At 33.8% G+C, this 13,393-nt stretch overlaps 1 protein-coding gene across 1 annotated transcript in view; it reads left to right on the top strand.

Annotated features, from left to right (window-relative positions):
• The first annotated feature begins 7,185 nt into the window (after positions 1 to 7,185).
• LOC149560818 (uncharacterized) overlaps positions 7,186 to 13,393 on the top strand; it is a 155,592-nt gene continuing 149,384 nt past the window's right edge. Inside the window, exon 1 of the mRNA XM_089827689.1 lies at positions 7,186 to 7,369. Coding sequence (XP_089683815.1) covers positions 7,186 to 7,369 — 184 coding nt within the window. The remainder of the gene's footprint in view (positions 7,370 to 13,393) is intronic.

The raw sequence follows: 13,393 nt of genomic DNA on the forward strand, positions 1-13,393 counted from the left end.
AAACATAATCAAAACCTCCCCTTTCCGTTTGTAGCTCCCATGTCCTTCTTTCTTCTCCAAATGATTTTAGCTCCAAAGTTGCCTATAGTGCACACAAAATTGAAGCAAAAGCCTATGATAGTGATAATTCCATGAGAATACTTGAAGTGTGATTTTATGTGAGAGAGAGAATGCAAAATGCAAATTAGTAGAGACTCAAAAACTCAAAGATTCAAAGACTCAAGACTTAAGCATTCTAGCTCTAAAATGAGAGGAAGGGTGTCCATTTTATAATTTTCATGTAGGGTGAGAGTATTGGATTTGTCACCCATAGACATGCGATGTGGCAAGAGATTCCTATGAAGAATATGACAAAATATGCCAAAAGTAAGATTCTATGACACATGAGAGTCAAATTTGGAAGAGAATCTATGACGCGTCATAAGATTCCTCAACCCACTTAAAGCCAAGGATCTATGACGAATAAGCCAAATAGGGGCATGCGTAAGAGGTAATAATATTTGATTATGAGAAATCTCAGCCAAGTGTCAAAGGAGGATGCACAAGGTGTCACATCCAAGTGTCATGATGATGCAATATTTTATGGAATATTTGAATTGAAAATCCTCTTATTCCACAAAATAAAAATTAGTAGAAAATGGATTTAATGATGAAAAATGGAACTTAGGAAATTAAGAATTTCCATGGTTTGTAGATAATGAATCAATTAATTAATTGAGGATGATAATTGGGAAGAATAATTAGAAGGAATAATAGAATTAAATTATAGGTTATTTAATCCTATAGAGAGAATTAGTAAATGATTGGCCAAATTGATTAAATGAATGCAATAGTATCCTTTGATGAAAATTTCATGATGATATAAATTGAATAAGATGATGACCAATAGATCAAATCCATGATCAGATTGATTGATTGAAGTTGATAGCATACCAAGGACACATGAATTGGTTGATATGTAACATTTAACGGACATTGTAAATGCTACAAGATTGAAATTGATTGATAAGGTTTGATCATAATAACATCATATTAAAATGGTTGATGATGCCATTATTTGATATTGAAAGCCTCAAAAATGTCAAAGATTTAATGACATGAAAGATAGTTTGACCTAGCACTGAGAGCCATGACAGTACTAAGGTCATATTGATAAGATTGATAAGTTGATAGATTTCCAAGACATTGAAAGCCACAAAAATGCCTAGGAGTAGATAAATGATGATTGATTTGGGATGTTTGATATGTTTCGAGTTGATTAGGACTAATTTCGAGTGATTTCGAGTTGATTTTGGGTGATTTTGAGTTGATTTGGTGTGATTCTGAGTTGATTTGATATGATTTCGAGTTGATATGAAATTGATGTGAAAGGGGATACAAATGACGAAATATGATCAATCTAGCCAAAAGATCAAAGTTAGTAGAATAAGAAAATGGGACAAATTAGTATGAAGAAGCAATGAAGTGGTAGATGCGAACCAGTTTTGAGCGTCTACAGTAGCTAACATCTTTTACAATATAAGGGTATTTTTCGCTTTGAGTGAACTACCCCTAAAAACTCTCATGGGAGCATTGCCCCTTGACCCCACCCTATACTATGACAAGGAGCACACCTAGGGTGCTGCCCCAGGACCTCACAGGGGCATTGCCCCTTGACCCCATCTTGGGGACACTACCTCCAAACCCTCGTATAAATAATATGGGGAGAAAACCATGTTGAATAAACATCCAAGTCTAATTAGGCTCCACATCACAACAATCTCCCATTTGGAGACTAATCAAACTCCACAACAATAACCTCCCACTTGGAGACTGATCATAGCACTGCTAAAACTATAGCTCCCATTGGAATATCAAACCACCTTGGACTCTGTTATTTTTTTATTCTGTTCAGTTTAAAAGACCAACTAAAGTTGAAGAGGAATTTAACTTCTCCCTTGTCACTACCTTTATAAACATATCTGCTAGATTTTCATTTGTATGTATCTTATCTAGCTCTAACTAGCCATCATCCAAAATTGGCTAAATGAAATGGTACCACAACTATATGTGTTTTGTCTTTGAATGCAGAGCTAAATTCTTTGTAAGATGAATGGCACTCTAATTATCTATAAGAAAATAATATTCCCTCTAAAGGTGTCCCAATTCATCCAAGAAGACTAAAGTAATATTATCTCCTTGGCTGCCTTTATAGCAGCAACATACTCTACCTCTATAGTGGATAAAGCATTAGGCTTCTATAACCTAGAAACCCAGCTCACAACTACCCCACCAATAGTAAATACATAACCTATAGTAATCTGCCTAGTATCAATATCCCCTACCAAATCTGAGTCAACATAGCCCTGTAAATTAGTAATAGAGCCCACAAAGTGTAAACACTTACTAGATGTTCCTCTCAAATATCTAAGAATCCACTTTACTGCATTCCAATGCTCAAGTCCTAGATGACTTGTATACCTACTAACAAATCCCACTAAATGTACAATATCTAGCCTTATACATACCATAGCATACATCAAGCTTCCTATAGTTGAAGCATAAGGTACCTTAGACATCTTGTCCTCCTCTTCTTGTGTCTTGGGATGCACCTCCTTAGTCAACTTCAAATGACTAGGTAAAGGTGTGCTAAAAACTTTAGCATTATCCATAGACAAACATTGCAACACCTTCTCAATACAATCAGCCTGAGATAATGTCAATTTCCTTTATAGCAAAGGCATGTGCTAACTGGCATTTCATCCCCTTAATATGATCCATGTTAGAACTAGCTACAAGCATATCATCAACATATAAACATAAAATAGTGTAGCTATCATCATCCCACCCCTTAAAATAAATACAATGATCTGAATGACACCTTCTATATCCATGCTCATGCATAAACTTGTCAAATTTTAGATACCATTGCCAAGGTGATTGCTTCAAGCCATATAAAAAAATTTTCAATCTGCACATTAAGTTCTCCTTACCTTTGACCTCAAATCTTTGTGGTTGTTCCATATATCTCTTCATCTAAATCACCATGAAGAAAGGTTGTTTTAACATCAAGCTACTCCAAATGCAAATCTCTAGTAGCCATAATAGTTGAAATAGTGTGAATAGAAGTCATTTTAACAACAGCAAAAAATATCTCATAAAAATCAATGCCTTTTTTTGTGCAAACCCTTTTACCACTTACCTGGCTTGAAATCTTTTCTTACCTTCGTCCTCTTCTTTCAACCTATAAACCCACTTATTTTGTAAAACCTTTTACCTACAGGAAACTTGTGTAAATCCCATGTCTTATTTGTCAGCAAAGAGCCCATTTCTTCTCTCATTGCATACTCCCACTGAATCTTTGTATCCACCTTCATAGGTTCATCATAACATTTAGGTTCACCATCATCAATAACTAAAATAGAATACAAGGAAGTAGAAAATCTTTCTAGAGGTCTACTCATCCTCATTGACTATCTAACATTCACTGGGGTGTGTGGTATTTGTTTTTGCTATTGTTGCACATCATGAGGAATTGCTAGAACATCAGCTTTTGGAGTATCATCTAGCACTACATAATCATTTTCTTTCTTCTTATTTTGCTACAATAGATCTTTGTACAACACTGTGTCACTAAATATGACATCTCTGCTACTTACAATTTTATGATTTTCAAAATCCCAAAGCCTATAACCAAATTCATTAATGCCATATTCAACAAATACACATTTCTTTGACTTATCTTCTAGCTTGGTTCTATTATCATAATCTATATGAGAAAATTCTTCACAACCAAAGGTTTTGAGAAAAGAATAACTCACCCTCTTACTAGTCCATGATTCCTCTAGAATACCATAACCCAAAGGAGTAGAAGGGCCTCTATTAATTAAATATATAGTAGTATTGATAGCCTCTATCCACATGTATAAGGGCAACCCAGCATGTAACCTCATGCTCCTTGCACACTCCATTACAGTCCTCTTCATGCTTTAGCCACTGTATTTTCTTGTAGAGTCCTTAGAATAGTTTTCTATCTACAAATACCATTAATGGAGCAATAATCTTCAAATTCATGACTACAATCCTCACCACCATTATCAAATCTAAGACATTTTAATTTCTTACTAGTCTCATTTTCAACCAAGCACTTCCATTTCTTAAAAGTTTAAAATACATCAAATTTCTATCTAACAAAATAAACCCATTCTTTTCTAATTGCATCATCAAAAAATTTAACATAATAATGAGAGACACTAAGGGAAGACACTTGAGTTGGTCCCCGTACATTTGTATTCTCAAGCTCTAATTTCTCACTTTTATTTTCCTTCCCAATTTTCAGAAAACTCACTCTTTTGTTTTCATACACACAATTTTAATAGAAATCCATATCAACACATTTTAGACCTAATAAAACTTCCTTTGAATGAAGTACTTTCATACTTTTCTCACTCATGTGCCTAATTTGTTTGTGCCACAGTGTTGTCTAAAAATCTACAACAGTTATTTGTTCTCCCTGCTCAACTGCAGCAAACGTTCCTAAACATATATTTTTCTCTAAAACAATAAAAGTAGAAGGAACAATATGACCCGTATAAAGATATAAGGTTTAGTGAGAATGTGGAAAACTAGGATTGTGACAACACATCCAAAATTTAGCAAGATCTAATGGTGCAATAATTAGTTATGCCCCCCGTAATCAGACCTATTTTTCCTATCAGAATTATTTCTAATCTGCCCAGCATCCTGAATATTTTATTTAGAACTAGATCATTCAAATGCCAGGTAACATATGCAAATTCCCTCACATAATGTAGATATATGATAGGTGTCATGAGCTAAAGATTTAAATTCTATAAGTATCCCAATATCATCTTTATAAAGATAATTTTAAACAAGCATTGGGCCTAGTTAAGTGATGACAAAGAAAAATTTCCAAATGTGATAAAGAATTAGTTATTATAACTAATAAACTAAAAAAAAAGAGGGAGATAGTTTTCTTTCAAGAATTAGTTACCCAAGCTGAATAGGAACCGACAACATGAGAAAATAAATAAGCTAGCAATAGCAAAGAATGGGGGGCCACTTTTTACTCTTTCCTGGAAGCTATAGACTTGGTGGTACAGCAGAGAGAGTTTAGTGTTTCTAGTTTTCTAAGTTTTCCATTTTTTTCATCCAAAGGGAAAGAAAATCAAACTTTGTGCTATGAGGAATAGGGCTATTATTTTTCTAAACTTTGTATCTGGGATAGCGAAAATCTTGTTTTCAAAATGTAATGCAAGGAAGCGAATTTATGTTTCTTTAGATGGTAATTTTGATGCAGTTGTGTAATAGGATCTTTGTATCTTTTGCACTTTAGAGAAGGGAGGCCTTGGAAGATAAATTGCACAGTAAAACTTGGAGTTTGAGTGATTTTCTTTCCACTAATAGTGATCTTTGTATCGCTTTAGTTTTCTCTAAATGCATCTTACTGGCGTTGTTTCTTGTATACATTTTGATTGCAAGATATCATCATAGCTTTATTTCTCCACTTTCTCAAGAAGATGGAAAATGTGTTTCTTGATTTTGTCCTTTGTAATGCAGCCAAAAATTAGACTCTGTGATATTTTTTGTGTTGTTATTTTCATTCACTTAGTTTTCACATCTACTTTGTGTTTATGGGTAGACATTTGTAAACCTTTTGTGCTTTCTAGTTAAAAGCATCCATAGCTAAATTTGTTGCAAATCATATATAGGGAGTTGTACCTAGATAAATTCAAAGGGCACTTACACTCTTTCAATAGTGAAGTGACCCAACTATTAGTGTTGATTCAATCTTCCTACCTAGGTGTTTAGATTTAATTTGTGTTTATTTCTTCGAAAGACAATCTGTTCGCTAACATATTTTTGGCGACTCTACTGGTGATCCTGAAGAAAAGATTCAAGTCCCTAACATTTTTTTCCTTAGTTTTATAATTACCTCTATGTACAAGAGTTTGGTGACTCTATACGAAGACCATGCCAGATATAGAAGTCATGAGAAGACCAAGGCCAGACTCTTCTCTCTTGGAACTTTATCAAATTAACTATAAATTGTTACATGAATTTGTGGATAGTTTTAGAGAAAGTATTTCCAAGGGTATCTAGAAAAATATAAGCTTTGAAGATGATGCAAGATCTCGCCTACTATGGAAAGGCCTCTGCGCAAGATTTCACAAGTTGAAAGACTTGCAAAAACTTGAAGAGAAAGTGGCTCGGTTGAAGAAGCATTTGGAGGTACATGATGATGAACCTTATGTTATCTTAGTTTCACCTATGTACTTCAATCACCTTGTCCTAAATGACCAAGAAGTATAGCCAGAGTTACTTCAGCCTCATGTTAATCCAGTTTCAATGGATGAAAATATATGTGCCAATAATGGAGAAAGGGTAAGCAATAATGATGAAATCTTGTCTCGAGATCTTTCTTTACCTTGTGTAGAAAGTTTTCCAGTTGAAGATCATGGTGATCATTCTTTTGTTAAGAATTCCATTGAAATCCTTTCTAATGATGCTTTGTCTAAAAATGAATCTTTAAATGTCATGAGAAATCTTGGAAATAATAATTCTTTGAATGTGAATGCTGAAAAAGATCCTATTCTAGAATCTTTTCATTTTGAAGATATTGCAGCAATAGACCTTATAAGTAGTGCTGATTTTAATGGAGGAGCATCCAAATCTTTTTCTCCATATCTTGAAAGTTTTAGTTTTGAGAATATTGATAGTCATCTCATTTTAAAAGTTCTTCTTGGTGAAAAAGTAGACAATTTGTTGCCAGAATTTCAATCTTTCACCTTTGATACTGATCATCTTTATTTGAAAAGACTCCTTGATGAAAGGATTTAGAATAACATGCAGCCTAAAAGTGAACTCCCCACATTAATAAAAAATGAAGATGATTCCTCATGCTTGAAAATTAGTAATTAGCCCATGCAAAGATTTGTTAAGTTTGATCATGAAATATGTAATTATGACAAGGTGAAAGTGCATAAGGAAAAGCTTCTTTCTCATGATAAAGACGCTAAAATTAATACTTAGCTTGTAAACTATCTAGCAGAAACATGGAGAGGAACATCACTTGATCAAGAAGAAAAAATTATTGATGAATTCTTATTATCTCTTCAACTAGAAGACCTCTCTCAAGTCAACTCATTTGATGATGATCCAATTCTTCATGAAAATAAGGTAAAGATGCATTTGAATGAAAATCCTCATGCTGATTTTCTTCTTGAGGAAAGGATGTATGAAGCTGACTTCCAATCTAGTGGTGATTTAGCTGAGATGTTAAAAGTCACTCCTCTTAATGAGGAAGAAGAAATTATAGATACATTCTTATCATCACTCAAGCTGGATTATTTCTTTGATGATATCTCAGGTATTTGTTCAAATCAGATTGAGAATGAAACATTCATTAATAATCTTTCTTTTCATTCATTTACGCATAGTTTCGCTGATTTAGATTGTGGGAGAAATGCTAAAACATGTGATAGCATTTTGGAAAGAGAAAAGGATGGAATTTGTGCCATGTTTGATGATAGCTAGTTCCTTTAAAAGAATGGATAAAATATATATCCAAGGATTGATCCCATGTTAGACGAAGCGTCTCTATGGCTGCAAGTTGACCATGACATTAAGGGCCATGTGCAAGAATTGAATCTTGATAACAAGATTTTTGGGTACTATGCATCATCTACATCATCTCTTGGTGAGGTTCCTACATTTTTATTTTTTTAACTTGAAGTGAAATCTAACCCTATGGATGTGAAAGATCAATTCTTGAGTGAAGTTGAGAACTATGATGAGTTGTGGCTATTTGGAAAAGAATGTTGGATCAACATATGCATTTACACTTTTAGTTTGAAGTTTGGCATTGAAAGAGTCATCAACAAGCAATGGTTTGGAGCTACTCTATTAAGGCATGGTTTTCTGATGTGGAAAGGCTCTTACTTGTCCCAATCAGTAAATGCATTCACATGAATTTTTCTTTCATCCAATTCTCATGGTAGGTTCTTTTCCTACCTTTGTAAATGTTGTAAATATGTTTTTGGTGTGTGTAGTGTTAGTTTAAAATAATGTTTGAGCTTTGTGCTTGCTGGTAGTTTAGGTGTTTTGGTTTGATGGCTTTGTCTTGCTCCCCTCCACCCTTTCTGCAAGCAACTCCTAGTTTTCTCTTCTTGCTAACTCTATCACCCAATGGTTAAGGCACTTATCTTTGGCCAAAGATTGCTAGAGTTCTCTATTTTTGTATTCAAAAATAGTCCCATAGTTAGAGCCCCTATTAGTACACATATGGACCCAGATTTTAAACTTTAAGTTTTAGGTTTTGAACCTCTTTGAACTACTTTGAACTTGGTTCAAAGTGGTTTGAAGTGGTTTGATAGTTCAAAATAGGTTTGAAGAGGTTCAATAGTTTAAAAGAATTTGAAGAGGTTCAGCAGTCCAAAGTGATTCGATTGTTCGACATGCAGATTTAGAATCAAATTTCACACTCAATATTTTAAAGTTTAGTGATTCTATTCAAAAGTGTAGAAGTGCATATCAAGGTTATGGAGATCAAATCTAGTGATTCAAAAATTGATGGTTCAAAGTTTAAGCCTTATGTTGCAAATTCAAATTGTCAGTGAATTTGTGGCTAGTTAAAAAGTATAGTTTGCAAGTTCACAACTCTAAAGGATCAAATGTTTCAAATGTAAAAGTAATTCCAAAGATACAATGTTGAGAAATTTGCACATCATGTGGCTTTATCGAGCACTCCCCAGATCAGATGATTCCAAGTTGTTCATTCAACTTTAATGGAACATGATGATATCAAGCCAAAGTAATTGAAGTACTTGAACCTCATGGTTAGAATATCAACATAGTGTGAACAGTTTGATGAAATGTTGACAAAAACCTCTTCACCATGGAGCCTAGTGATTTTAAGATGGCTATAATGCATCCTAAATCCATCGAATTGATACAGGAAAAGATGAAAAATAGAAGACTCTTGCTATCAACTTTCTAATTCTAATTTTCTGATAGTCATATAGACCCTCAAACAGTGACCTATAACTTTTGATTCAGACATTATCTTTAAAATCACTTCAGTGAGAATATGGAAAACTATGATTGTGACAACATATCCAAAATTTAGCAAGACCCAACAGTGCAATAATTAGTTATGCCCCCCACAATCAGACCTATTTTTCCTATCAGAATTATTTCTAATCTGCTTAGTATCTTGAATATTTTATTTAGAACTAGATCATTCAAATGTCAGGTGGTATATGCAAATTCCCTCACATAATGTAGATATATGATAGGTGTCATGAGATAAAGATTTAAATTCTATAAGTATCCCAATATCATCTTTATAAAGATAATTTTAAACAAACATCAGACCTAGTTAAGTGATGACAAAGAACAATTTCCAAATGTGATAAAGAATCTGTTATTATAACTAAAAAGCTATGGAAAAAGAGGGAGATAGTTTTCTTTCAAGAATCAATTACCCAAGCTCAATAGGAACTGACAAAAGGAGAAAATAAATAATCTAGCAATAGCAAAGAATGGGGGGCCACTTTTTACTCTTTCTCGAAGGCTACAGACTTGGTGCTACAGCAGAGGGAGTTTTAGTGTTTCTAGTTTTTTGAGTTTTCCATATTTTTTACCCAAATAGAAAGAAAATTAGACTCTTTGGTGTGAGGAATAGGGCTATTATTTTTTTGAACTTTGTATCTGGGATAGGGGAAATCTTGTTTTTAAAATGTAATGCAGGGAAGGGAATTTATGTTTCTTTAGATGGTAATTTTGATGTAGTTGTGTAATAGGATCTTTGTATCTTTTTCTCTTCAAAGAAGGGAGTCCTTGGAAGATAAATTGCACAACAAAACTTGGAGTTTGATTGATTTTCTTTCCACTAATAGTGATCTTTGTATTACTTTAGTTTTCTCTAAATGCATCTTATTGGCGTTGTTTCTTGTATATGTTTTGATTGCAAGATATCTTCATAGCTTTGTTTCTACACTTTCTCAAGAAGATGGAAAATGTGTTTCTTGATTTCATCCTTTGTAATGCAGCCAAAAAATAGACTTTGTGATATTTGCTATTCTTTTCTTTTCATTCACTTAGTTTTCACATCTACTTTGTGTTTACAAGTAGATGTTTGTAAACCTTTCATGATTTCTAGTTAAAAGCATCCATAGCTCAATTTGTTGTAAATCATATATGGGGAGCTGTACCTAGATAAATTTAGAAGGCACTTACACTCTTTCAATAGTGAAGTGACCCAACTATTAGTTTTGATCCAATCTTCCTACCTAGGCATTTAGAGTTAATTTGTGTTTATTTCTTCAGAAGAAAATCTTTTCACTAACATTGATGTAGATCCACTTGAGGATTTCCTATGAGTTTCCTCACTCAAAATAACTCTAATCACATCATCATATTTTAGGGTACTAGATCCAAGAATAGAATTACTCACAATAATTACCAAGCCATTCCAGTCTTCAGGCAAAGAACACAAAATAAAGAGAGCCCTAATTTCTTCATCAAAATTGATACCCACAAAAGATAACTGACTAGTAATAGTAGTAAACTCATTTAAATGATCCACAATAGATCCACCATCTATCATTTTCATATTAAATAAATGCTTCATGAGAAATACCTTGTTTGGAGCAAAGGGCTTTTCATACAATTTCTCTAGGGTTAGCATCAACTCTTCTATTGTCTTCACTTTTGTAATATTAAATGCCACTAATGGTGCTAGGCATAATTGAATGCTTCCAAGGGCCTTTCTATCTAAAAGATCCTAGTCATCATTTGACATAGATCCCTGATTCTTTTTTTTCCCTTCCAATGGCTTCCATAAATCCTTCTGATAGAAATAGTCCTTCATTTTCTTCTTCCATAACTAAAATTTCTGCCCATTAAACTTGTCAACCCTCAACTTACCCTCATCTACCATCACTCCCACTCAATTGTGAGACCTTCCTATAGAGGATAGCTTTAAAAAAATGATAGTTTGGCAAGAAAATGATGACTGTCTATCTCTGATACCATTTTTTAGGATTAACCTCAAATAGAAAATTGCATCGAATAAACCTCTGAGTCTAATTAGGCTCTACATCACAACATGACTTCCACATCTTCAAATGGAATATATGAAATTAAATAAATTATGTATTCTATGGTGCTAGACATAAACAAGAAGTTGTAGGGCTAGGAAAAGAAGCTAGAGGATAGGTTTTCTATGATTCAGAAGGTAAGCAACAAAGTGGTGACTTTGGAAAGACAGCAAGCTCAAGGTAATAAGGCTTCTCAACTAAAATATCATATTCCTTTGAATGGTAGGCCTCCAAATCAAAATCAAGGGAATATTTCTTTTAATAAGAATAGATAGAATGGTCATGCTTCTACTTCAAATGAAAATCAAAGCAAGGCCTTAGTCCCTCAAAACAATATGGCTCAAGATCAAAAAAAAAAATCCTACAATTACTCCTATGCCTATTATATGTGTCAAAAGGTTGAATCTTATTTGTCTTTGACCACTCAAGAACCCCTAGCAAGGAAACCATACAATGTAAGCCAACCCAATGATACCTCACATTTGCAACAACAAGGTTATTTCTCCTTCACAAATCATTGAGTAGAAGAACATTTTCATACTAATCAAGATCTCATTTCTCACAATACTAGGAGAAAAAGAAAATCCATTAAAATTCTACCCCTTCCCCTCATAATCAAGACTTAAAATCAAATGCAACACCTCATGTACAAGTAGTAAATGATCAATCAAATTCTCCTTAGCAATAGAGGAAGAATAATAGTAGAAAATATTTGAATGATCCTCAGATTATTCCATCTCAACCTCCTACACATGCAACCCCCAAGGTTTCTACCAACACACCTAATGCATCATTTAGTGTGGTATCATATGAAAAAAAAAAATGTGAAAATTTCCATGTGGGATGTTGTTGTTACTATACCTATGCAAAAGAAGCTATTGCAGTAGGAATTGGAGAGCATTGAACCAAAGGATAGGCTATCCAGAGAAGAGAATGCTACAACTCTAGTGCAACCAACAAAGGAAGGAGACACAAGAAAGAAAATTAGACCTCTTCCCTTTTATATTTATTTGATTATAGGGGATAAGCTAATCCATAATTGCATGATAGATTCAGGGGCTAGTAGTTCAGTGATGCCCAAGTGTGTTGTGCATGTCCTAGGAATGAAATATGAGCCCATTGTAAGGGATATATTAAAATTGGATGGTAGTACTATCAAAACTATAGGAATCCTTTAGAATGATGAAATAGCCCTACATGCATGCCCTAGTTGTACTTTAGTTCAAGATATATCAATTGTTGAAGTTAAGCCACACTTTTTCATCTATCCCTTAAGAGATTTCACTACCCAAATAGGTGGCTACATATCCTCTGATTGGTCATACATTTTTTTTATAATAAGATATAGAACTAAAGATTCAATCAGAATAGAGCCCTTATCCCTAAATCATATTGAGCCTTACACTCCTAATCTCACCAATATGAATTGCACTACCCTAGAGATAAATGAAAGTGATATAGTGCAAGAGCCTAGTACTTCCTTGGTAGGGATACCTGATTTTCTCCTAGATGAATTGGCCAATGCATATCAATTTGATCCTATATCATAAACCCTTGAGATAGGCCTTGGTACTTATTGCATACTTGAAAAGAATGATCTTGTCCTTAACCTTATGAAGACCAAATAAGATACAAGTGGGATATGGGGTATGTACTTTGATGGATCAAGGAATAAAAATGGATCAAGGGTTGGTGTGATGTTGGTTTCTTCTGCACTAGAAAGATATTACTTCTCATTTAGGCTTCAATTTAGTTGTTATAACAACATAGCAGAGTATGAGGAATTGATTCAAGGTCTTCTACTTGACAAAAAAGAGGAATTCAATCCTTAAGAGTATATGGAGATAGTAAGTTGATTGTCCATCAACTGAGAAATTAGAATGTCACCAAGAATGGTTTTTTCAAGTCTTATAAACATAGACTTGCAGTAGTACGTGCATCTTATGATGTACCAAGGAGCCTTCAAGATGAGAAGAGAATAGACATGTTGATAGACTTGCAGTAGTAGGTGCATCTTCTAATGTACCAAGGAGCCTTGAAGATGAGAAGAAGAAGTAGATTAGAGTGGTGGTTAGGCCTGCTATCCCTAACAATAATCTCAATTGGCAAGTGTTTGAATCTAATGCACAAATTGTGAGTTTCTTGCAGAATGAAGCCAAGTTTTTAGATAGAAATTAATCAAGATTATATGATTAGTATGGGTATCATATCATTAATCTCAGATTCAGTAAGTTTCCTAAGGGTTTGATTACCCTAGAAAGTGCTTTCACTTTTGATGATCAAGCAAGAGA

This window comes from Cupressus sempervirens, chromosome 4, assembly GCF_028749045.1.
Source record: "Cupressus sempervirens isolate cs-2001-9-10 chromosome 4, ASM2874904v1, whole genome shotgun sequence".
Classification (NCBI taxonomy): Eukaryota; Viridiplantae; Streptophyta; class Pinopsida; order Cupressales; family Cupressaceae; genus Cupressus; species Cupressus sempervirens.